At 35.6% G+C, this 22,601-nt stretch overlaps 1 protein-coding gene across 1 annotated transcript; it reads right to left on the bottom strand.

Annotated features, from left to right (window-relative positions):
• FBXO4 (F-box protein 4) lies at window positions 1–22,460 on the bottom strand. Its single transcript, XM_044657760.1, has 7 exons — window positions 22,272–22,460; window positions 18,353–18,588; window positions 16,985–17,205; window positions 9,766–9,841; window positions 9,489–9,664; window positions 2,893–3,068; window positions 1–844 (listed from the first exon to the last, which is right to left on the bottom strand). The coding sequence occupies exons 1-7, from the start codon at window positions 22,458–22,460 to the stop codon at window positions 755–757; spliced, it is 1,164 nt and encodes a 387-aa protein (XP_044513695.1). The 3' UTR covers window positions 1–754.
• Between the last annotated feature and the right edge of the window lie 141 nt (window positions 22,461–22,601).

A 22,601-nucleotide genomic window follows, 5' to 3' on the forward strand; every position in this document is an offset into this window, starting at 1 on the left:
TGCATATATTTATACTTTTATTAAAATGTTTACATTTCTCATGTCTCATATTAAAATTTCTACCACTGAGTATTAACAATGTATTTAAAAAGTTTGATAATACCAGTGCACGTGTCCAGAATATATTTTCCATATTTAGCATCTAGAATATCTGTTTGATACATCACAAGCTTTCCAACTTAATAAAAAATCAGGAAATGTGCCAAGAAAAGTTATTTTCACTAATGTTCAACAAGTACATGGATCTGAGTATAGCGTAAGTGCAACCACCATAACTATAGCAACCAATTATTTCCAAGCAGTAGATAGAGATTAGGTATCTCTTCCCTGATAGTGATTTATGGATCTTCCAGAAAGCCCCTAGAACATTGGAAAAATGGATACTTTCTAAAATTACAATCTTTCAAGCAATAGAGCAGAAGATAGAAGTCCAAAGTTGAGAACAAAGACCCTTACAAATGTATTAAATAATTCTGAATTTATAGACAGTAAAATAAAGCAATTTAAAATAAAAAATTATCAAAAAGATTCATTGGAGGGTCAGAGGTCATCACATAAATATTTCCTTTGAAATTCACTGAAGATTAAAGCTAGATTTACTGTGGAAAATTCAGCAGTTATAGCTATGCCCATTTAAATCTCACCTGGCAAAAAACCAAGGAAGGGCAAAGCAAGCCTGAGCGCACACCCATATCATGTCCTTAAAACCAAAGTTCAAATGGCTTGGTCTTTAAATCAGGGCACATGAGAAGGTTCATCGTGGATGTTTATAGTCAGCTTCTCCAAGGAGCCACTCAATGCCATTCAAAAATCCTGTCAATGTTTCAGCATCCACATCCTGCACCTAGGAAAATACAAAATAAAATATTTTAATCTTTAAAAAACAAAACTCTATAAACTAAAAAAGAAAGGTTTTCTCAAAGCTGTAGAATAAAAAACTACTCTCTAATTGACAGGTCAAATTGCTTAGTTTAAATATGAAAATCAGTCTCTGAAGAACTGTCTCAATGCCTTCAATGCTCTGGAAGTTTATTCAATAATCAAGGGGAAAAGAAAAACCATTGTTTTGGAGTCAAAGGGATGTCTATTAGGGTCCAGATACTCTTTTTAATTATCAGAAATGTGGCACCTTGCAGTGGCTACAAGAACAAAGGGTGGCTGAAGAAGAGGAAGGCATTAGTTGGCTTCTACAATGGGTACAGAGGCAAAAAATAGAAACTGGAGTGTTTGTAAGCTCCTTTAATTAAAGCCTAATGCAATGCAGGTTAGTTTCCAAAAATTGTAGTTATTACTTAAACTAAGTGGGCATTTACATTAATGCATGAAAAATAAAGTATTTTTAAAAACAAAGACCCTAGAATGAGTCACTCAAATTTTAATAAGATAGGATTTCTATTACTTCAAGACTAGTGATTTCATCAATGTCATCAATTTCATCAATTCCTCTAAAAGTACATTTTGGAACCCACTCATACTTTTCATCCTGATCAATTCTTGTATTCCCACAAATCCTCCAGATTTAATAAGGCAGGGGTTAAACTCTAGTCCTGTGTTCTCCTCAGGATGCCCCGCTGTTAGTCATTTGCAATTCTGATTCTTTGGAAATTGTGGTGATGACCATATAACATCACCAAAACAATAACTTTTTAAAAAGTATTTCTTTTTTGTTAGAAATGAAAGGAGCTTAAGATCATTGAGAAATGATGCACATTTTTCTTAAGGCAAGCCAGCCTAATTTCTCTTATTTAGTTTCAAACTCAACTTTCTATCCAACTGCAATGCTTGTCCAAGATAGATGTACTGATGACTAACTCAATAGGTTGCCCATCCAAATACATATCATTTAATGGCTTTCCATGACATTGAAGGGATATAATTTACCAATCACAACTAGGGTATAAAAATTAAGAAAAATTATTCTAAAGGAGTCCATTTTGAATTAGAAATAATTATCCAAAAAGTCTTGAACAAGGTTTCCAGTTGATAAAAAAAGAACTATTATCAAAAGTATCTTTCATACTGTTGTTTCTAATATATATAAGAGAACTGAAAAGCCTGTAACTCATAAAGAATGTAAGAATTATAGATTTAGAGTTAAAAGGAACCTCAGAGGTCCATCTAGTTCAATTTTCTTCTTATTGGAATTTTTTTAAACAAATGGTTAAATGTATAAGGCCCAGTAGAACAAACTGACTTGTCAAACAGGTAGTGAATGACAAACAGGATCTGAATATACGTTCTACAACTCCTAATCCAGCACTCCTTCCACCAAACCATACTGTCATCAAGATTATGAATCTTGTACTTTAAAAAATAATATATTATTTATGAAGAAATTCTAACAATGGAAGATGAAAAAGCAAAAGCATTATGCTATGACTGTAGCCTCTAGCCTTTGCTAGCAGGTTGATAATGGACAAGTCACATAATTTCCCCACACTGTAGACAATTTCCTAGGAATTAACCGTAAAACAAGGGGCCTCAACTAAATGGCAACAAAGTGCCTTCCTACTATATGATCCTATGACATGTTGATGGGCTACAATGTGTTATCAGTAAAGGTTGTTCCTAAAGCTGGAGTTCCCCATTTTTTCCCCATAGATATCTATATACCCTAAAAGTCTAAGAGAATGCCCTACAAGTGCACAAAGTAGGTGCTTAACAAATTTTGCTGAACTGAACTGCTATCTTATTGTTTTTCTATAGTGTTATATGTATAGAAGACCAGTGAAGATGATTAGTAATTAATCACTTCAAACTAGTTCTCATGGGTCCCAAATTATCAATGTATTCTGTAGCTTTTGACTTCTACAACTGACTGTAGTATGCTATTGAAATAAAGAAAAATGTTAAGGGAAAAACTAAGTGAGTGAGAAAGAAATGAGAACTTACCATCCATGGTAGCTGAAGTTCCTTTAGTTTTAGTTCATGTGCCAAATAAAAACAGGGCATCCTTTTTACAACAGCTTGGGAAATACAAGATAAAACTAGCAAAGGTCTTTCTGAGGATCCAAAGGCTGGATCTGTCATTGCCATAATGCGAGAAAATTCATCTTGCCATTCATGATCTAAAGAACACAAAATAAAACGTTTACATCATTTGTGAGAGGAAAATGGCCACGATTACATAAAAAAATATGAAAATTACTCATTTTCTAGACTCATAAGCTACTCTGACAAAACTGCACTAAGAATACCTGAGATTAGATATTGTTTCATTTTTTTAAATTTATATGTCTAGTGCCTAAAACAGTGCCTACCACATAGTAGGTGTTTAATGAATGCTTGATGATTATAAGAGTTCAAGTTTTTAAGAGGAACTAAAGAATTTCAATGCAGATATCTCAAATACTCATAACATAATATGGAAATTATTCACAAATTCCTTATAGTTATGTCATCTTTTTTAAAGATCTAACCTATAATTAATTTTAATTTTTACTGATCTCAATGAGATGGCAGAGTTTGCTTCCACTGGGTCTTTTGGGCAGCCCTTCATTTTTTTCTACTTTTCTTTATTTTCTCTCAATTGGTTCATTTTTTTCTATTTTTCTTTATTCTCTCTCAATTGGTATGGCATGCTAGAAGAAACACTGGTTTAGGAATCAGGAGATCTTGATTTTAGTTCTTGCTTTAGCATCTACTAATTAGGTCTATGCCTTCATGCAAGGTACAGTTTCTCTAAGTCTGTTTTCTAGTCTATAAAGTGAAGGACTTGAACAAGTACATCTCCATTATTCTGTTTCCTTTCACTCTTCCTCCCCTAGTTTGACAGTTGAGCTCCATATGCTCAAAAATAAAGTAGAATTAAACACTCATTCAGACCTTTTCCAACCTATCTAGTGGATGAGATGATTTCCTATTCATTTAATCATCAAATCTATATCAAGCACTGGCTGTGCCCAGGACTGTAGAAGGCGCTGCAAGGGACAGACACAAAGGCAGACATAGCTCCTGATACTGAACTTCTAAGTTCTAAGTTCACTGTCACTGTTGTGTTTTAACCTACTTGGATGGCTGCCAATCTGCTAATAGTCCTCTCCTAAAAGGAACATTGAAAAATTACAGTTTAGGGGTACAATCTCAGAGTGAGGAAGAGCACTATCACCAGTTCTTGTGGCCACAGGGAAGGAGAGGACTCTAGTCACAGTTCCAAGAAGTAAATGAGTGCAGGCAAGAAGAATATTAAACACACCTCCCATTACCTTATACCAGCATGGAAGAACTGAAAGCAGACAGATACCCAGAGCCAGTTCTGAAGACAGCTGCACAAAGAACCTAAAGCTTGGAACAGTGCTCTCTCCACCACAGTTACAGAGCCCAACTTTAATAGCTTGGGTTTTGTTGTTGTTGTTATTTTATTAAAAGCAAAAGGAAGAAAAATGAGCAAACAAAAAAGAAACTCAACATAAAAAGTTATTTTAGTTTTAGGAAAGACCAAAGCACAAACTCAGAAGAAGACAACTAAGTCAATAATGTGCATCCAAAACTTCCAAGAAAAAAAAGACTTGCTCTTAAACCCAACAAGTATTAATAGAGGTGCTCAAAATTTATTTGTAAAGTCAAGTAAGAGGTAGAAGAAAAACTGAGGAAAGAAATGAGAGTGATACAGGAAAATCATGAAAAAGGAATCAACAGTTTGGTAAAAGAAAAACACTAAAGAAATTAATGTCTTAAAAAACAGACTAGACCAATGGGTAAAAGAGACACAAAAATCCAAAAGAGTGAAGACTGTCTTAAAAATCAGAATTGTATAAGAGTTTAAATTTAGGTTTTATGCTAAATATGAGAATTCTAAAGTCATATTGTGGTCACCAATTTAAAAATATTATAGCTTAAGTCAAAATTACTTTTAGCAGCTTTACTTATAAAGTGGTGGAAAGACTGAAAGTGGGAAATGTAAGAAAGAGACAGAAAATACTGCCCAGCTTCAAATACCCTAAGTTTAATCCTAATGTATCCAGACCACAAATGCGAATCCGAAAGCAAATCTCACAAGAATCCAAGGTCCTAATTAGGAAACTGAAATCCAAAGAGCCAGGAGATGCTGAAGAATCCACCAAGAACCATGAGTGCTCCTGAGGCTAAGACTTCCAAGAATCTCACTAGAACTTGTGCTGAAGGGAGTGTCCCACCAAAGTACCAATCATCAGAGAGGGTCTCCTCACCAAAGAACCAAGGAAGGAATCAATCCACTCACCAACACAGGATCTAAGGGAAGCATCTCTTCAAGCACCAAGGCAGGAATGACTCCAAGCCAGAAGATCCGAAGAGAGAAGAAGAAGAAGCCCCAAATCCAGGAAGCCATGGCCTTTTCCATATCACTTCCTGTCTCTTCCCCTCTTCGCAGGAACCAATCACAGCTTTCAAACTGCTTAGCCCTACCCAGGGCTGGGCAGTCACCTTTGGAGGTGAGAGTTTTTGACTTGTGAACTCTTCCACCTAGTTACTGGTCAAGTATTAAGTAGGGATGTTTTCAGTTTTTGACAACTAAAGGTTGCTGATTTTACGTTAGAAACAACAAAGAGAGATAATTCTGTCTTCACAATTGTCCAAATGGAAAAAGATAAACAAAAAATGCACTGAAGAGAAAAACTTCCGAAAAGGCAGAATTGGCCCTATGGAAAAAGAGGTACAAAAAAGGAGGTACAAAACTTCACTGAGAAAAGCACTATTTACGAAGTAGAAATCACCAAATGGAAAATGAGGTACAAGAACTCACTCAAGAAAATTATGCCTTAAAAAATAGAATTGGGCAAGTGGAAGCCAATAACTCCATGAAACATAAAGGCAAAAGTAAAAGAATGAAACAATAGCAGGAAATATGAAACACCTCATGGGAAAAATAATTGACCTAAAAAATAAATCCAGGATAGATCATTTAAGAATTTAACTACCTGAAAGCCATGATCACAAAAAGAGCTTAGACATGATCTTTCAAGAAATTATCAAGGAAAATTGCCCTAATAACCAGAGGGCAAAGTAGAAATTGAAAGATTCGATCAACTGCCTCCTAAAAGAGATCTCAAAAGGATAACTCCCAGGAATATTATAGCTAGTTTCCAGAATTCCTAGGTCAAGGAGAAAATATTGCAAATGGTCAAAAAGAAACAATTCAAATATTATAGAGCCACAGTCAGGATAATGCAAGATTTATCAGCTACTACATTAAAAGATCAGAGAGAAGAGGATATTCCAGAGAGCAAAGGAACTAATACTTCAACTAAGAATGCATAATCTTTCAGGGGAAAAAATGAGTATTCAATGAAATAGAGGACTTTCAAATATTCCTGATGAAAAGACCAGAGCTGAATGGAAAATATGACCCTCAGATATAAGGAAACATAAAAAAGTAAACAGAAAAGAGAAATCTAAAGGCATTCAATAAAGTTAAGCTGTGTACTTCCCTACATAGGGAGATGATTACTGTAACTCTAAAGATTTTTGTCATTTTTAGGGCAGTTAGGAGTAGACATAGACAGAGGGCAAGGGTATAAGTTGAATATGATGAGATGATAGTAAAAAAAACAAAATTAAAGCATGAGAAAGAGAAATGCACAGAGAGGAGGGGGAAGGGAAAAAATAGAAAGGGGCAAATTATTGCATATACAGAGTTATGAAAGAGTGTACACAATGGAAGGGAAGATGATAGAGGTAGAGAGAGGAGCAATCTCATTGGAATTGGGTTGATAAGGGAAGAACATACACAATCGGTTGAGTATAGGAAGCTATTTTTCCCTACAGGAAAGTAGGAGGAGATAAAAGAAGAGGGATGGAACTGATAAAAAAAGAGGCCAAATTAGGGGAGCTGATGGTCAGAAACTAAACGGGGAAAGAGGACAGAGAATAATTCACAGGAATCATAGTGAAAAAAATTTTTACAAGTGTCTCTAATAAAAGCATCATTTCTCAAATACACAGAGAAATGAGTTGATAAATGATCAAAGGATATGAACAGACAGTTCTCAAAGTAATCAAAACTCTCTATAGTAATATAAAAATGCTCTAAATCACTATTAATTAGAGAAATGCAAAATAAAACAACTCTGAGGTACTACTCTACGCCTATCAGATGGGTTGTAATGACAGAAAAGGAAAATAACAAAAGTTGGAGGTGATATAGGAAAGCTGAGAGCACTATTAGGGAAGTAGTGAACTGATTCATTCATTCTGGAGAACAATTTGGACCGAAGCCCAAAGGGCTATAAAACAGTACATAAACTTTCATCCAGGAACACCATTACTAGGTTTGTATACCAAAGGGATAAAAAATAAAAAGGGGAAGGACCTATACATATAGAAATATTTAAGCAACTCTTTTTTTTTAGTAGGAGGGGGCAAAGATTTGAAAAGTAAGGGAAAATTGATCAATAGGGGAATGGCTAAGTAAATTATAGTATATGATTGTAATGGAATACTATTGTGCTGTAAGAAATGACAAGCAGGAAGAGCTCAGAAAAACCTGCAAAGACTTTCATGAACTGAAGGTTAGTGAAAAAACCAGAACTTGGAGAACATCATAGAATGATGAGAGTACTGTACAATGAACAAATGTGAACAGCTATTCTCAGCAATACAATGATCTAAAACTATCCCAAAAGACTCATAATAAAAAAAATGCCATCTGCTTCCAGAGGAAAAAAACTGACAGTCTAAATTCAGACCAAAGCAAACTTTTTTCATTTTCCTTCTTAATTTTTTTTTCTATTTGAGTTTCCTTCTGCAAAAGGATTAATATGGAAAAAATGTTTTACGTGATTGCACATTGAAATCTATATGATATTGCTTATCATCTCAGTGGAGGTTTGGGGGTGGTGAGGGATCGAATTTGAGACTCAATATTCTTTGAAAAATGTTGGAAATTGTTTTTACATATAATTGGGGGAAAATAAAATAAAATTTAATAAAAAAAGAATTAAAAAATATCCCCACCAAGTAGAGAGTCTCTCCCATACCCTTTGAGTTAGTCTTCCTAATGTCTTCATTTTTTCACTTCTATGACAGTTTTACAGAGCAGCTATTCTGCATGAATCCTTGTTCTAGATTTTGTATGGGAGACAAAGATGTTTGAAAAATATGTTCAATGACCTCAGCGATCTAGTGGGGAGCTTGAAGCATACACATGAGTAACCATATTGGGTAGGGTAGTCAAGAAAGGCTTCATAAAAGATGAGGCATTTGAGCCAATTCCTAAGAGAACTTATGTCTTTCCTGAGCAATTTAATCACTCTTTGTTCCATTCATAGTCAATAACAGATAAAAACTCACATTTATACAATGTTTTAGTGTTACAAAGTATTTTCCTTTCAAAGACTCTAGGAAGAGCAATTTTATAGAAGAAACCAAAGCTCAGAGTGGTGAAGAGACTTAAAGTCACAAAACTAGCAAATATCAAACATAAGTTGTGAATCCAGGTTTCCTGATTCCAAGTTCAGGGCTCTTTTTACTTCATTATCACACTTCCCAAGATTCAATAAAAAATATTCAGATTAAAAAAAGAGTTAAACCTATGTTCAAGTCAGAAATAGGAGGTGAGAGGAATCTTCTTTCTGGTCAAATTGGATGAACTTCACTGCTAATCAAATACATTTTATAGGAATTAATAATTTAGATAATTTTTAAAAATTATTATTTCAATGCTCTTATTAGAAAATCTGACGACTAATATCTACAAAGCAATCCTTTAATTATCATATGCTACCCTAGCATTAGCCTTTTCTGCTTGAGACCAGACCAATACTATTAGCCAAACTCAAAATATCAACAAAATGTACTTAAATAGCACTTTAGAGTTTTCAGATTCCTTCCTTTACTAATATGAAGCCTCTCATAATATATTTTGTTTTCCAGTACTTATTATTTTCATTAACCTATCATGAATAAGCTCTTCCAAAACCTGTAGTCCATAGCTGATTAAGAGCCTAACTTACCTTTATAAAAAAGATGTCTGAAAATCAAAATAATAATATGGACAAGTCACTTAATCTTTCAATGCTCTATGTAACTCCTTAAGATTATAAATTACAAAGAAGGCATTGATGTGCACTGGGAAAGGAAATTTCCTTGGCCAGGTCTAGTCCCTCTCTCTTAGTTAAAAAACAAATTAATACACTGGCCCTAAGTCATCTGCACTCTAATGTCAGGAATACATAACACAAAAGGAAAAGCTGGCAATTATACAAAAAATCTTGATAGTGAAGACAACCAAGATCTTCAATCTTCTCTTTTTCTTTTATTATCTGGATGATAAAAAAGCAAAATTAATTCTTGGACAAGATTACCTGAATAAAGGAATCTGGATAAAACTCGCTTCAGAAATAAGAATACATAAGAACCTTGTATACAATGTCATATAATCACATTATCCAAAATAACTAGTCATTCATTATGTTCTTAAGAATGCCACATTTAAAAAAATACATTTTTCTATTTGCATCGAAAACAATAAAATGGCCAATGTATTTTTTTTAAGATAAGAAAATGCTTACTTTTGTGAGCTTCACCATTTGCCACATAGATGAACCCATCCACCACTTCACACACCTTCTGAATTTGTGGAATCACACTGTATTGGCCCCTCTGTTCATCATTCCCTGGAGTCTGCCGGTTGAATATTTTGCTGACTGCACTCGTTTGCTCTTCTCTTGCTCTATCCCTTTCCTCCCTAAAAGATAAACATTTAAAAATAAAACACACAAGCAGAAATTCAACAGGGCCCTAAACCATAAAAGTGCTCCAGTCCAGATTCTAGGTAAGTAGCCTTACCTAGTGGTTGAATATAACACCAGGATATTGAATTTATGTTGGTTGCTTAACTGAAAGCTGATTCCTGATCCAATGCCTGAAGGAGAAGAATACAAAATTAAAACAATTTATCACTGAACACAGCAGGAGAAAAAAATTCAAAGAAATGTTTTTCTAGTGAGAACAAAAAAGAGCCAAATGATAATTCTTTATGTGTGGCTCCAGAATAAAATACTATACCTGAACCAAAGAAAAAATAAAACATTATACCTAAACCAAAGAAAAGTGGGGTGGGGGCTGGACGGCTGCATGTGACTTTCATTCATTCAGTATCAAAAATCTGGATAGAGGACAACAAAGGACAATTTGCCTTAGACAATATTCTTTTACCTATTAACAAAAAGGTAATGTAAGCTAGCAAACTAAGTTTACAAAGATTTTTGGTAAAAGCTAAAATAACTACTTAAAAAATAATGTTATATATTTTCTTTCTAACCATAAAAAACTAAGTAATTATAACATTCTAAAATCTTTTTAAAATACATATATAGTTTAAGAGTGGGAAGTTAGAAAAGTACCCATCTATATTAAAGGGCTTTGGTGGGCTTGTATCCTACCTCATTTTGACAATTTACAATCAAAAGTAGATGTCAATAATCAGTGGTCTAATAGAATGGAAAATATGTCTAAAGCCTGGATAATGTCCAAAGACTAGGAATTATTATATTTGCAAGTTATTATAAAATCATTTCCAAAACCAATTATTCCTTTTCGTAAGGAACATCTGCCTTGACCATTAGCCATTAATGACCACTAATAAAACAGATTTTATAAGTATATTTAACTTCATACTTAGAAGTAAAACTCAAACAAAATTGATCCCAAACTCAGGAAAATCTTAGATACATATGTAGCTTTGGAAATAGAAATATAGAAAGTATAATCTATTCATTATAAAATTTTCTCCAGTTGTAAACACATCAATCTATACCAGTCACCTAATCATCAAAAAGGTAGTTGGATGGTGCCAAATTATACCAAGTATACATATACATAGATGTAGGTGTATATATATATATATATATATATATGTATATATGTGTGTGTATATATATATATGTGTGTATATGCACACATATAAAAAATAGCTAGCAGTCATACAGTGCTTTAAAGTCTGCAAAGTGATTACATATATTTTCTCATTTGAATTTCATGAAAATCCTCTAAGGGCTTTTACCCCCATTTTACAGAAGTGGAAATTGAGGCTTAGAGAGGTTAAATAATTTGCCTATAGTCAATTACTAAGTGTTTAACCAAGAAATCCAATTCTTTTTTTTTTAATTTTTTAAACCCTTAACTTCTGTGTATTGGCTCCAAGGCAGAAGAGTGGTAAGGGTGGGTAATGGGGGTCAAGTGACTTGCCCAGGGTCACACAGCTGGGAAGTGTCTGAAGCCAGATTTGAACTTAGGACCTCCTGTCTCTAGGCCTGACTCTCAATCCACTGAGCTACCCAGCTGCCCCCTCCAATTCTTTTTAACTCTCATTCTACTGTTCTTTTGATTCAGTGTCACTACCAAATTTTAAAAATATGTACCTATTCTGCAGTCAGGGGAATTTTATTGTCTCTTTCTTAATACAAGGCACTGGAAATACAAAGACAAAAACAAAAGTTCCTGCCGCCAAGGAACTTATATTTGGCATAAAAATATACAAAACATACAAAATACATAAGGGATATTTTGGGAAGTAAGACTACTAGCAGTTAAGGGGCAAGACGGAAGGCTTCATTAGAAAGTAATGCTTGAAATGAGTTTTTTAAAAATATAATTGCATTCATATAATTTGTTTTTATATTGTCTAAATTGTCCTCTGTATCTCTCTCCTCCTTCCCAGAGAGCTATTCTAAATTAAAAAAAAAAAAGGCAGAGGAAAAATCAGAAAAAAAAACAATCAAAATTTATTAAAAAAAACCACTGTGACAATATATATGCAATGTTTTGCAGTGAACCTCCCATACCTGCAAAGTAATTGAGGTGCTTCCATATCTTTAAGTCCAATTTTGTTTTCTGTAATTCTACAACACTAATTTTCAGTTGCATTGAAGTTATTGTTTTTTCCACTTCCATTGTTGTGTTCATTGTGTTTATTGTTTTCTTGGATTTCTTTACATAGAACTTGGTAATAATGTAAGTCTTTCCATGCTTTTGAATTAGGTTTTGATGGAAACTAAGAATTCCAAAAGGTGAAGGAGAGGAGGAAAAGTATTCAATTCATAGGGGATAGCCAGTAAAAAAGCATGAAGATGCGACATTTCCAACTAAGAGAGCTGCCTGAATAGAGGCAGGCTGCTCAAACCATCACCCCCACTTACAAAAACTTGGAATTTGCACCTAAATGAATAATGATCAAAAAATCCTATTCAAAATCACAATAAGTGACTTCTTCCACATCAGAACTTCACAAAATGGCAAGTTCAGTTCAAAGCAGTTCAAAGGCATTAGATAAAGTTTCCAATAGCAACACTACCACCAACTTAGGCAAAATTGCCAGCTGCCTCTCAATTTAACAATGGGCTAGAGAGAGAGTAAACTTCTATGGCCCTCTGCAAGACTGAGGGCCACTTTTGAAAAAAAGCCCCAAGAGGCTGGAAAACAATCGGGGGGTCCTTGGGGAGCAGCAACAATCACAGCATAGCTGCAAGAACCTGCAGGTTCTAGAGTAAGACCAAACAGAGCTCACCACTCTGCTCAAAAGCGTAAAATGGGAAAGAGTCTTCAGGAACTACAACTGGAAAGATGAATAAATCAAAGAAAACACTGACCAATATTTAAATGAAATTGCAAATTTAAAAATCCCCCCCAAAAAAGGGAAGAATAATATACCATAAAAACTACAGAGACTAAAAAGAAAAATATGAATTTTCAACAAGGATTACATAAATATCTAGAGGAAATGAAATAAGAGATAAAAAAAATTCAAAAAGAAGTAAAAGATCTGAGGGGAAAAATTGGAAAGAGAATAAAAAAACTAAGAAAAGAAAGTAGTAAATCTCACCAAAGCAATTCAGTTCTATAAAACTAAACTAGACCAAAGAGAAATTTGTGTCAGGATTCAAACTCAGATCTTCCTGATCTATTATCAAAAAAATTGACCTGAAAAATAGATTAAAAAATTTAAGAATCAGTGGACTCTCTAAAAGTCATTATCTAAAATAAAACAACAAAAAAATTAGATCCAGAAGGCAAAGTAAAGTTAGAAAGAATCCACCAATCATTTCTTAAAATAAAACCCAAAAGGAAAAGATCCAATAGTGTCATAGCTAAAATTCAGAGTTCTGACCTAATAATAACATTTCTTTCCCTCTCTAAATAAGCTGGTAGTAAGGCTGAGGCATGGGAACACTCATCCTAGGAAATGACTCCACCTCTTTTCTTCCCTTTTGTCCTCACAGGAACAGTTATATTAATTCCAGATAACAGAAATGAGAATCAAAATAATCTCTACACACTTTGGCATGATCTCCAAGTCCAGAGTAACTAAATTTAATGGAGATAAATGTAAAGCCTCATATTTAGGTATAAAAAGACAAATAAAACAAGTTGTTTGTCCTTCATTTCAAAGAAGACCAATGTCTAAACTTGTGCATGAATTAAAGTGAAGTAGAGTTATACAAAGTTGTCGGCCTCATTCTTTCTTCCAGAGTCATTGGAGTCCAGTGGCAAGACAAAAGTCAAGGCAATCCCAGGTGATAGCCTGGGATGCAGTATATGTTCTTGGTATCTTCAGTGTCTGCCCAAGCTCTAAGTCACCTACATGGCTACTGGAATGAATTGTTTTCATCTGCCCATTCCACTAGAGGAGGTCATCTCATGCACAATAGGTATTTAATAAACACGTGGTTCTTTCCTTCCTTTCCTCTTTCCTTCCAGTGCAGTGTGTTAATACAGTGTATATAAATCTCAAAAAAAAAAATCCTTTCTCTGTATGCCTTCAAAGAGCTTACATTCTCTATAGGGAGACTCCCACATATACAGAGAAGTAAATATATGATAACTTGAGGAAGGACAAAACATTAAGACCTGAGGCATAAGAAAAGAGTTTGTGAAGAAATGAACAGAGCTTTAAAGGAAGCAAGGCATTCTAAAAAGCAGGGATTAAGAGGAAATGCATTTGTAGCATCACAGATTAGAGTTAGTCTAGCCCTCAATATTTTACAAATAAATTTAAGTAATTTTCTCAAGGCCGGAAAGGAAAGGGAAGCTTTGGTTTTGAACCTAGGTCTTCTAATGCAAATCAATGCTCTCTCCACTCTATCAGGTTGCTTTATATTCTAGGCATGTTTAAAGGCCTAGAGGAGAGAGAATCAATAAAACTTATGTGGGAATAATATGAAATAAGGATGTAAAGTTAGTGAGAAGTAGAAGGTGTAGGACTTCAAATGCAAGACTGAGCAGTTTGTATTTTATCCCTGAAACAAAAGGGAGCCACGGAAGATATTTTGTGCAGGAGAATGACAGCCATTCTACGTCATTCTGACATAATATGCCAAGTATTTAAGGTGTATTAATTTGGCAGCTATGTGGAAAGATTGGAAACATGGAGACTATTAGAATGATAAGGACTTAAAAAGCTAGGTAGTAGTTTGTGTATGTGAGGAGGAAAAGGCAATCATGATAGAATGTTGAAAAGGAAAAACTGACAAGATCTAGCAACTAATTAAATATGGGGTGGACGATGCAATGAAGAAGTCAAGGAGGATTCCAAGGATGGAAACCTGAGGGACCATCTCAGCAAACATAAAGAAGCATAGTTTATAGAAAGAGAAGGTTTTTGGAGAAAGATACTCAATTTTGTTTTTCATATGCTAAGTCTAAGATGCCAATAGAGTATCCAGATGAAGATGTCCAGGAGTCAATTAGCTATGTAAAGCAAAGTTCAGGAGACAGATTAGGGCTGCCTAAAAAGATCTGGAAGTCATTGGCACAGATGATGGTATAAAAAGAGACAAGGGCCCAGGAGAGAAAGTAGGAAACCCCCACATTTAATGTACAGAAGATGGATGAATCTCCTGCAAAGGATACTGAGATAGAATAGTCAGACAGGAAGGAAAACTAAGAAAGAGAAATCTCAGAAGTCAAGGGAAGAGGGGGCAGCTGGGTAGCTCAGTGGATTGAGAGTCAGGCCTAGAGATGGGAGGTTCTAGGTTCAAAGCCAGCCTCAGACACTTCCCAGCTGTGTGACCCTGGGCAAGTCACTTGACCCCCCCATTGCACACCCTTACCACTCTTCCACCTAGGAGCCAATACACTTCAGAAGTTAAGGGTAAATTTAAAAAAAAAAAGAAGTCAAGGGAAGAGAGAGTATCAAGGAAAGTAGATGGTCCATAATGTCTAAAGCTACAAAGAAATCAAACAGAATGAGAACAGAGAAACATGCATTGGTTTTAGCAGTTAAGAGATTACTGGAAGCACTGGAGAGAGACATTTCAGACTCGTGGTTGGGTTGGAAGCCAAACTGAAAGGTGAGAATGAAGGTAAAGAAATGCAGGCAAGAAGATGATTCTAAGAGTCGGGTTGTGAAAGAAAGGTCCTAGAATGATAGCATGAAGTGAATATTTTTAAGACAGAGAGAAATGAGCATGTTTATAGTCAGTGAATAAGGAGAAACTGAAGATGAGAGAGACAGAGAGGTCAAGAGAGAATAAATATGAATGACCTAAGATCCTGGAAAAGGCAAGATTAGAAGAGAACAATGGCACAAAGAGAGGAGTTGGCCTTGGCAAAAAAAAAAAAAAAAAAAAAAAAAAAAAAAAAAAAAAAAAAGGCTACTTCCTCAACAAGGATCAGAGTGAAAGAGAAGAACATGGGAGATCATGTAGAGAGACTATGAAGTAATCCTTTTCAAAAGTCCTTCTACTCTTCCCTGAGGGGTCTCATCCATTCTCACCAGTGTTAGACTTAAATTAATATCAATAACTCCAAGTATTATATTTTATAAGATTTATTAGTAATCACTTTAAGCAGAAAAAATAAAAGCACAAAGCACAAAACTTAAAAATGACCACATGAGTAAACCTCTCCTGCCTGGCTCTTCTCCAACCTATACAAACCGCATTCCTGGAAAAAGAGAAAGAGGGCAGAGCTACACAAAACTTATATCTTCCCTATATTAGTACGTTAGCATAAATACTAAGTGGGATGCTGGGAAAGGAGGAGCAAAATTCTCATTACACACCAGGTCAACTATCATCTCAATATAAATGCCCATGCCCAACCCTAATCTCTCCTCTGAGAAACCAGGCTTGTATCTTTTACCATATGACATTTCCATAGGAATGCAACATGTTAAAATTTCAAACATCCCATTTCTCTAAAAGCTAGCTCTTCTGCCTGACTTTCCTACTTTTGGCAAATGTACTTCCCCAGTGACCTAAGCCTAAAACCTTGGGTACCTCTTTCCTTGTTCTCCACATCTAGTCATCAAGTCTTATCAATTCTTTCTTCCTAATTCTCTCAAATATGTTATTCCTCCTATCCACTGTTACTGATGACCTAGTTCAGGTCTTCATCACTGGCTGAAAAAATTCACTATTTACTGGTCTTTCCACTTTCAGTTGTTCCTAACTACAGGTTACTCCATTCATTGTTGCTATAGGAGCTGGAGTCAGAAAAGAAACACACACACACACACACACACACACACACACACACACACACGCATCACTCAATTGCTACTTAATACATACTATCTTATTTATTTTTCTATGTATATATCCTCTATTCTCAACTATCAATTCCAGAGAGGTCAAAACCAAGTTTTATATATTACCATATCCCCAGTACCTTGTAATGACTTGCATTGAGTAAGAATTCAATAAATATTTGCTACTAATTCGTTCTAAACTATAACAACTATCTCTATTATAAAATTTACATGCTCTGTTAAAAATTAAAGTTTTCATAATTCTCAGTTGTTATATGATAGTTATTTTTTTTCATTAACTTCTAAGAAAACAAGAGCTTAATACCACATAAAGCTAAAAAAGCTCATATTTTCAAGGTGAATTACTTTTAGCTCACTGGTACTATTGGATGTTCCACTGCATCAAGTTAATCTACCTTATTTGTTTCAAAAAGTTAACTCACCATTAAATAATGAACAATTTTCTGCCTACTCAAAGGCAGTATCAAGCCCAAAGCGTTCAAATTCTCATATACCGTAGATGAATGTAGAAATTACCATCAATCTGCCTCTGAGGTAAACCAGCCGTTGGGGAAAGTTCCGTGCAAGACATCAGGCTCAATACCAAAGATATATTCAGCTCTTCCAAACCTGGTCCAAACATAGCAAATCGGGGTTCTGTCTGAAGGATCAGTGACTGCAAAAAAGAGGCAACAGCTCCATACATGTGGCGACTGGATTTCAAGTGTCTTCTGGTATGTGGGCAGCTCATTTTATACCTGTTTAAAATAACCATAACTAGAAATTAAAGAGAAGAAAGACATCTCATTTATGATAATAAAGTTTCTTTTATTGCTCTTATTAACTCATTAAGACTATCTCATAATGAATTTTAAATCTCTATAATATTTAAATCAATAGATTAAAAAAATAAGTATAATAGAGGTATTTCATGTTTTAGCAACAAGTAATCCTCCATAACCTCACACCCCAAAAATTGGGAAAGATGACCAAAACAAACAAACAGCAACAAAACTGTAACAGTCAACAATGGGAAGATTGTGGAATAACTGAAACACCAATATACTGTTGATGGATCTATGTGTTTAGGAAAACAATTTGGAATTATGTGTAAAAAGTTAACTAAACTGTTTATAACCTTTGACCCAATCATCCCACTATAAAACATGCATACACAAACACACCCTAGAAATCAAATACAGAAAAGCTAAACAGATAACAAAATATTCATATTTGGTATTTTTATGGTAGCAGAGAACTGGAAACAAAGTGGGTACACAAATCCCTAAATATGACAAATCAAAGGAAATTTAGTCACAGCTTTTCAGTTGCAAGGAATAGCCCAAACCAAGTCAATGTTCCAATTATTCTCCCATACAAAAATAAAATCAAATTATATTAGATGGGAAATGGGAAATAGTTAAGTATTAAGGATAGGCCAGTATACAAGATTTGTCCATGAAAATTGTCCCAGCCAGTCTTCTGCCTGACAAGGTCAGTTTAAGTCTCAGAATCTGCACCAAGTGTTGGGAACTAAAACCTAAGATGGCTAAAACTTTGGGGCTTGACTTCATTCACCCTACCATAATCATCATGAAAATACAGAGCTTTCCTTCTCTGACTCATCCTAATCTGCTATCAGGACCCAAGTCCCAGGGGAGAGATCACAAATTTAGAGCTGAAAAGAACTTTACATAGAGTTCAAATACCTTCATTTTATGAATGAAAAAAAAAACTGAAGCTTACAGAATTTATGAGACTTGCTGAAGGTCACACATCTAGCAAATGGCAGTCAAGAATGGCACCCAAATCTTCTAAATCTAAATTTGGCATAGTATTACACTGCCTTCAGAGAAAGCAGCAGTCATTGGTTTGTTTTTTAATTTTAGAAAACTGAATACTTACATTGTCATGTAGTCATAAAGTTCATTGTCAATAACCTCAGATAAGGGTTTTTTTAAGATTTGTAGATCTGGTAGAGACTTCCAGTCAACGGATGTCCAAGAGGGAAGATCCCGCAAAAGAAAAAATTTCCACAGCATAGGATCTCGTACAGTTACATTCCAATATCGACTTGTACTTCCCAGTTGGAATAAATCATGAGGTGAAAGAAATGACATAATGTACAATTGCACATAAATCTGAAACACAGAAGGATAAGTAGATAAATTGGATCTTCAATAAATCATACCCTATATAATGTGTACTTGATCAAAAAGTAATTACAAAACAATCAAAGTATATAGGACTGCAAGATTACCAAAATTTGATTAATCCTCAAAGCTGAATTTTGTGTTTTGGTCTGTACCAATAATTTTATTTATTCATAGAGGGTATAAAGAACTTCCAGGGATAGAAACATCTTCCGCAAATGGTGATGGGCCAAATCATTTGTAACTCATAATCCTAGGGAGCCACTTCTGGGCACTTAGAGGTTTAGGTTCTTTTAGAGGGTCACAAAGCTTATTATGGGGTGTTGTAAGGAAGACCTCTGGTCTCCCTTTCCTGGTCCAGTCTCTCCTACAACCCAGTGTGTGTACCCACAATCATTTAGATTCATTGTAACATTCCTGGTGCCTCCATTATTTTTAATAGGGGTCAGAGGCAATACTTGAATCTCCAAGGCCAATTTTCCTATTCTTTACAGTATGCTGCCTATCTTTTTAGTGAAAATAGAACATGTAATCTAACATTCCTTTATTCTATATTTTGTCTATTTTTTTCTGCCTCCCATGAAGAAAAATGGTCACTATTTCACCCTCATTATGGATCCTTCTAAACTTTAAATATGACAAGCAACAAGGAAAAAAATACTTAAATAATGTGGAGTTACAATCAGAAATATATACAAGACTTAGCAGCCACAATATTAAAAGGATGTTGGACATGGAACATAGCATTTTATAGAGCAAAAGAACTGGGCTTACAACCAAGAATAAATCAAAGATTAGCATAATTATAAAAGGTAAAAAAAAATGGATATTTAACAAACTAAAGGAATTTCAACTATTCTTGTGGAGGAAACCCAGAACTTAGCAGAAAATTTGATCTATAAGAAATATACAAAGGGAAGTGGGACAGGATAAGGGAGAGCCTGGGAATACCCATGGGTGACTGAGGGAATAAGAGAAGGAAGGATGAATTAAAGGAAAGGAAGGCAAAAGGACAAGAAAAGGGAGGGAAGGGAGATATACTTACAGGGAAGTACATATCAAGACGTAGAGGAGTGAGGTGAGGGGATAATGGAGGGATACTTAGGACGAGGTAGGAGATGGGATTTTTAGAATTCAACTCATAATAAGAAGTAGAGGGACTTGGTTGGGGGGGTAAGGAAAAGATTTTTGGAAAGGTGGATAGAATAAGAATTAAAAGGAATGGGGGAAGGGACAATGGAGGGACCTTTGAAAAGGTGGGTCAATTTGGGGCTAGGAGGGTAAAGGAGAGAGTATAAGGAAGGATTTTTTTTGGAAGAGGTGTGAATAGGAGAGGTATTGGTCAAAGGAAATTTGACATCTGAGGAGAGATACATCAGAAAGAAAAGAAGAGGGGGTCAAATAGGGAGGAGGAAGAAAGTAGAGAAGAAAGTAAAAAATGCATAGCTAGTGACTACGATACTGAGAGTAAATTGAATGAATTCAGAAGAAGAAAATAGCAGAAACAATAAAAAACCAGGACCAGACAATGTGTTGTTTAAAAGAAACATACTAAAAATGAGAGACACATAGAGTGAGTGTGAGGGGCTAAGACAGACTGTATATTATACCTCAACTGATCCAGAGAAGGCAGGGGTACTGGTCATGATCTATGACAGAGTTGGGACGAACTGAATATAATTGGAAGAAATAAATAAGGTAACTATATTATGTTGAGGGGTACTATAGATAATGAAGCATTATTAATATTGGACCTGTAATGCACTAATAGTTATAACATCTAGGTTTTTAAAGGAAAAATTAAATGAGATATACATGGGGTTAGATAACAAAATAATAATAGGGGACTTGAATTTTCTCCTTTCAGAACTAAATAAATCTAACCAAAAAATAAGAAAAAGGTTAAGATGACTAAACCTTAGATAAGTTAAATATGATAGATACCTGGAGAGGCCCCCTACACCTGCACAAGGCTAGCAGTAGATCTAAACCTGAGCATACACAATCCAAATATAATTTCTGGCAGGATAAACAATGGTCTAGAAAGCATATTCTGCAAAAAGGCTTACTTTAACACTTATCACATACATTGGAGGTAATTCTGCATTCTTGAGTTGTGGCACTTGAAAAGTTCCACTAGTTATGACCAAGATGGAATGACTTGGTTTTGGAAAGAGTTCGGTCCTTGCGACAAATTGCATTTGCTACCTAATGGTCATTCTAGCTAAATATGACCCCTGGTTATATATGTTAAATGAGAACCAGACACGTTAAGTTGATCAAATTAAAGGCTAATAAGAACATGGCCAAACAGACCTAATATTACATTGCCAGAGCAGCTGTGAATTGTTTGTTTTTTTAGAAAACAAGACGGAAATATATATTAAGAGTGTAAAGCTATTCATGCTAATTAACTTTGGGATCCCTTTAAAAGGATTGGGCCCTAAGGGCATTATTGAGAGGGAAAACTCTCATTTTTAATGTGTTTCATGGAAGCCCAAAGGAATGGGCACTTAATGACAAAATAACTGGAAATAACTCAAATGCAATGATTGGAAGAAATGGCTAAATAGATTGTGATATTTGAATGTAATGAACTGTCTTGCTATTAGAAATGAAAAATATTAGAAATATAAAGAGAACTATGTGATGATATGAAAAAGGAATAATACATCCTATGATTATTTTTTAAAAATAACTACAAAATAAAGAGGAAAAAAAATTTATCAAAAGTAAAATAAATCCAAAGGGAACTCAAAAGGAGAGGATATCTATATTAGCACAAATATATAATTTACATATTTTAAAACAAATTGTAAACAATGCAGTTTGTGGTTTTGCACACAATTTTTTTATACATTGGTTTATTTAAATTTTTTGGTGGTGATGGTTACTAAATATGTCATAAAAACTGTTTTATTTGAAATTTTTTAATTTGAAATTAAAAATTGAAAAAATTCATCTTAAAACTTCACTACGACTTTTGGGACAGTCAGTCAATATTTATAATCTTACCTGATTCCCCTTAATTCTAATTCCTTCCTTCTGTTGATTTCCCTTAGTTTTTCCTACATACAGCTTGTTTGTACATAGTTGTCTTGGTACATAATGTGTCCTTCAATGAACTGTCAATTCCTTTAGAATGGGGATTGCCTTTTGTCTTTCTTTGCATATCTCCAGTGTTTACCATAGTGCCTGGCACTAAGCAGGCACTACATAAATGTTAGCCATCATAATGGCGGATCAATCTGTTTGCCTCATCTATAAAATGGGCATAATAATAGCGTCTCCCAGGATGGTTGTGAGGCTCACAGGTCACTGAAAAGCACTTGGTTCAGTGCCTGGCTGGGAGCAGGCACTTAATGCTGGTGGATTGCAATAGCCAGGAAGCATAGCCTTGTGGACAGGATATAGAACTGGGTTCAACAGAACGCTGGGGCCCATTTCATCTTGGTCTCTTAGGTCCCGGCTCCCTGCCCCGCACACAGCAGGTACCTAATCAAGGCTGGTGGATTAACCGAGGGATCCCGGGTCCCTCCTGGGGCTGGGGAGTGACCGAGAAGGGTCTCTGGAGGTCGAAACTGAACCGAAAGCGCCCACCCCAAAGCCAGGGGCCCTCCCGGCGACGCAGGCACACAGGGGCGGTGTGAGGCCGGGCGATCTTCACCCACCGGCAGGCTGGTCAGGGCGCTGGCCTCCTCCTCGTCCACCGGCCTGGCGCAGGGCCCCGGCCTCTCCTTGCCCACTGACTGCCAGAAGCTCCTCCAGCCGCTCAGGATCGCTGCCTCTAGGCGGCTACGTTCACTGAGTGGCGTCGGGGACGTACTGGGGCTGCTGGAGCTCGGCTCCTTCTCCGACATGGTGGCCTCTCTGGAACTCGCAGCATCGACTCCAGGACGGAGAGGAGGAGCTCAGAGATCATTACAGCCGGCGCCAGTGCCTAAACCCGAGCTGATCCTGCTTCCGAAGGGCGCGTTGGGGGGCGGAGGCGGAGGCGAAGG

Source organism: Gracilinanus agilis, chromosome 1, assembly GCF_016433145.1.
Source record: "Gracilinanus agilis isolate LMUSP501 chromosome 1, AgileGrace, whole genome shotgun sequence".
Taxonomy (NCBI): domain Eukaryota; kingdom Metazoa; phylum Chordata; class Mammalia; order Didelphimorphia; family Didelphidae; genus Gracilinanus; species Gracilinanus agilis.

Bases quoted from the DNA above. Each gene is read 5' to 3' on its own strand.
- FBXO4 (XM_044657760.1), bottom strand. From the start codon at position 22,460: ATGTCGGAGAAGGAGCCGAGCTCCAGCAGCCCCAGTACGTCCCCGACG. The intron at 9,842-16,984 runs GTAATTTCTACA...CTTCTCCTTCAG, and splicing joins ACCTCAGAGGCAGATTGATG to GCATTGGATCAGGAATCAGC. The intron at 9,665-9,765 runs GTAAGGCTACTT...TTTATCTTTTAG, and splicing joins GTGTTATATTCAACCACTAG to GGAGGAAAGGGATAGAGCAA.